The sequence below is a fragment of the Pundamilia nyererei genome, unplaced genomic scaffold (assembly GCF_000239375.1).
Source record: "Pundamilia nyererei isolate P.nyererei 1_Seehausen unplaced genomic scaffold, PunNye1.0 scaffold00119, whole genome shotgun sequence".
In the NCBI taxonomy this organism is placed as follows: domain Eukaryota; kingdom Metazoa; phylum Chordata; class Actinopteri; order Cichliformes; family Cichlidae; genus Pundamilia; species Pundamilia nyererei.
This window is the reverse complement of record NW_005187520.1, coordinates 1,493,064-1,497,197: the sequence shown is the minus strand read 5'-3', so window position 1 is coordinate 1,497,197 and position 4,134 is coordinate 1,493,064. Positions and strand designations below refer to the sequence as shown.

General features: G+C 40.9%; 1 protein-coding gene across 1 annotated transcript in view; it reads right to left on the bottom strand.

Moving 5' to 3' along the window:
• Window positions 1–2,422, bottom strand: part of LOC102195237 (myelin regulatory factor-like protein) — a 12,931-nt gene extending 10,509 nt beyond the window's left edge. The window contains exons 1-3 of the mRNA XM_013913178.1: window positions 2,339–2,422; window positions 1,537–1,741; window positions 1,255–1,421 (exon numbers count right to left, since the gene is read on the bottom strand). Of these exons, the coding sequence (XP_013768632.1) occupies window positions 1,255–1,421; window positions 1,537–1,741; window positions 2,339–2,422 (456 nt within the window). The remainder of the gene's footprint in view (window positions 1–1,254; window positions 1,422–1,536; window positions 1,742–2,338) is intronic.
• Window positions 2,423–4,134: the final 1,712 nt, after the last annotated feature.

Here is a 4,134-nt window from a genome sequence, read left to right as displayed (position 1 = left end):
TTGGGTGTCATTCTCGATAGCACATTATCCTTTAACTCACATATCAATAATATTACACGTGCAGCATATTTCCAACTCCGTAACATTAATCGCCTCCGCCCCTTCCTCACACCTCACGCCACTGCCATTCTCATCCATAATCTTGTTATCTCTAGAATTGACTACTGCAACTCATTATTATTTGGCCTTAAACAAAAATCTATCAACAAGCTCCAACGTGTCCAGAACTCTGCTGCCCGTATTATTACTAGGACTTCTTCTACCCACCACATCTCCCCAATCCTGAAGCAACTTCACTGGCTCCCAGTCAAATTTCGCATCCATTTTAAAATAATTCTGTATACATTCAAGGCTATTCATTCTCTCTCTCCACCGTACCTCTCTGACTTATTACAGATGAAGCTCCCATCCCGCTGCCTCAGATCTTCATCTTCTCTTTCTCTCTCTGTTCCCTCTGCTCGTCTGATCACAATTGGAGGGAGGGCCTTTAGCTGCTCTGCGCCTCGACTTTGGAATTCCCTACCCCCGGACCTCAGAAATATTAGTTCATTCTCTCTTTTTAAGTCCACCCTCAAAACTCATCTGTTTAAAATTGCCTATTCTTAAATTTCTGTATGTTTTAACTTTTATCTTCTATTTTTATCATTGTGAATATTTCCAGTTTTTATCTGTTGTACAGTGTCCTTGGGTGCTTTGAAAGGCGCTATTTAAATAAAATGTATTATTATTATTATTATTATTATTATTCTCGCGGGAAAAAAACGGTTTTAGTAATGTAGTAACGCAGCGTTCCTATGAGAAAGTAATGGTAATCTAATTACCGTTTTTGCAATAGTAATCCCTTACTTTACTCGTTACTTGGAAAAAGTAATCGGATTACAGTAACGCATTACAAGTAACGCGTTACTGCCCATCTCTGCAGGTGAGGAGTTTATTAATGATCTAAAAGCAAAACACCATAATGGACTGAAATCTTGCAGCGCCTGCAAGGTCTTTGGCACTCACTGTGTTTGGCAGAATGGAGGTGGGAACATAATACTTTGAGGCTGTGTTTCTCCTACGGGCACAGGATGACTCTACCCCACTGAAGTTATCTTGTACCCTTAGCCATGTAATGTTCATTGGCCCCTCAATGGAGTTTCACCATTTTCATAGAGTATTATTATGCATGTAAACCTCCTTTGATTTAAAACTAATGTTTAATGTCTGCATGATTATTTTTCCTTCTCTAACTGAAAGTAAATCTATACACACCTTTACCCCGAACACTTTTATCTGGAAAAAGTCGATTTCCTGTGGCCCACTGGCCGTTTTGATGTACTGTGGCTCTGCATCCACACCAATGTGAACAGTGACCTGAAAGTGGTTCTTCTTTTGGCAAACAAAGGACTCGTCAGCTGTGGAGTAGTTGAAGCCTTTATCTGTATCAACGTGGTAGGCAGGAGGAGACCTAAAACACAGTGATGCTGGTAAACCATGTTGTAGGTCAAGAAAGGCTATCTTTGCAGTAAGAGACTGGGTTGATCCTTGACTCACAGTGTCTGGTAGTTGCTGTCGTGCAAAGTGCTCCACTGTTCTGGCCTGTACTGTTCCCAAGATAGTAGTTGATAGGATCCCACACCCATTCCACCAACACTTGCAGTGCTCCCCACACCACCATGAGTTCCTTCACCATCAGAGCTGGAGGTGCCAACTCCTGCAGATGGTTCCTCAGACTCTGATCTCCTCCTTTTTTTCCTCTCTAAGGTGCTGAAACAGGAGAAGACAGATTCAAAGCTCCAAACTCCTCTGGAGTGCCACAGGGCTTAATCTTAGGTCCACTGCTATTTCCTTTTTACATGCTTCATCTTCGTAGCATTTTTATGCCAATAATATGTACACACACATTTTTATATCAATAACAGTCTTCTGTGTATACCAATAGCAACTGTAGCATACTATATCATGTGACTTAATGGGATTAAATTCTAAATGTCAAAAACTTTCCGCATTTCAACAATAATTTAATATTTATTTTAACTGATTAAACTCCATTCACTTGTTCTGACTGTCAATCAGTCTAAATTCAAGAATATTTTCTCAGCCTTCTTTTGCAGACTCACTCTGTCATTGCAGAACTGATTTAAAATGTAAGTAATTCAGGACTGTCTCTAAAACACATGCCATGCCTTCTTTATCTTTATGGTTTGGATTGTATCCCATGGTTTCTGTTACCTTGCTGTCAACTTTTAGGACTATTTATTCAGACTGTCATTTACATGATAACAATTCCACCTATTGTAAAATAAAATGACCACATTGTGACATCATAGCATCATAAAGCTGAATATCTGCTTACCAGGTTTGTAGTGTGGAGGCAGAGCCCAGCATATGGGTTGGAGAGGGTGTGGTTAGATTTGGGAGCAAGCCTGGTCCAGTGCATGCTGTGGTATAGATGTTTGAAGGTGGTAAAGGTGGAGAAGGAGGTGTGGGTGGGGTGTAAGATTGCGAGTATTTCTCTGAACTTAGATAGTGTGATTGTCCAGGTGAGTTATGTGTGTGGTGCTGCTGCAGAGGAGCAGGTGGTCCAGGTGGAGCAGGAGGGGCAGGTGGACTCCCAGACTTGATATAAGTGTTTGTGAGTCCCAAAATACAAAGCTGATCATGAGTCAGCTCGCTGGGGTTGGAGGGGGCAGGCCGTCGACCCTTAAAGTGACAGGAGGAGGAAGCAGCAGATGCATTTGTGGGTTGAAATGCCTCCTGCGTGGTTGGCTGGTTGGACCAATAGGATGACATGTAGCGGAGGTTCCCTGATTAGAGAAGAAAATGTCTTACAAAAGCTTTTTTGTTTCATAAATTATTCGCGATAAAACATGATTATTATGAGCCTCAAGTCATTGTTATTTTTATATCTTGAACAATTAGCACAGATGTGCATATGCCTGATGTTTGGGAGGTCTCTTTGCTGGCACAATCATCACAACAAGAGCAACCAGTCACTCACTCCCAAGGTAACAGGTTTGTAGTTTTTTCACACATAACGAGGAAGATTACACTTGTTGGAATTAATAATTTGTACTAGATTATTAGATTACAAGTGAAGAACGCTTCTGCAGACTCAAGGGGCTGTTAAAGTTGTGCGGTGTTGTAATTATTATTTCAGTTATGAATAGCTATAAAGGGGTCACCATGTGTGCTTGATCAGGTTTGCTTTTCAAATGTTAATAAAACCAGTGCTCTTGTCAGCGTGCGGTCTATGGGAGAAAGGAATGTGAAAAAACGAAATTTGTTGTCTCTTAAAATGCAAATATTGCATATAAAAATGCATGTCTGATGTCTGTAAATGGTACCTGGAATCTGTGCAGGTGACCAGGCCTCTGAGCCCGAATCAGGAGGAGACTCAGGCAGCATGCTGGGAGGAAAAAGACAACATGAAGAGCAATTCTTATTCATATTTAATATAAGTGTTTAATTGTGTTATGCATTTACAGCCTTCCCTTTGGTGATAACCAACCAGCTGAACACTGACTTAATGTTTGTTGTCTAACAGAATCTCCTCCAGGGAGAAATGATGATATTCATATTTAGTTCTGCAGCTTCAGGATGAGCTGTTTCATGCAGCAAAATACGAGGAAACCTTCTGCACCTGATAGTGAACTTTGTAACTGAGATATATTCAAATGATTATCAGGCAATTAAAATATTGAAATACAGTCAGGACTTCATTTTATAGACCCTACATCATAACTGTAGGGTCATGACCCTAACAGGAGGAGAACTGAGTTCATGCTGTCAGACAGAAATAAAATCGGATAATTGTACCTCAAATATGCAAAAAAGTACAAAATTAGAGAGGTATTAAAAAAAGGTTCCTATCCACATTAAAGGACATTTCAAATGTTTAAACCTCCCTTTTCACCTCCAAAAGAGCAACAGATGAAAAACATGATCTCAAAGTGTCGATGTGTCTTTGAGGGTGACTCTTACAAGCTGATGGGGTCCACATCGTTGCTGAGGTACTGCTCCAGCATGCTCGTGTCAACCGCGACAGAGCTGTCCAACACACCGCTCACATCCTGACCTGAACACACACACACACACACACACACACACACACACACACACACACACACACACACACACACACACACACAC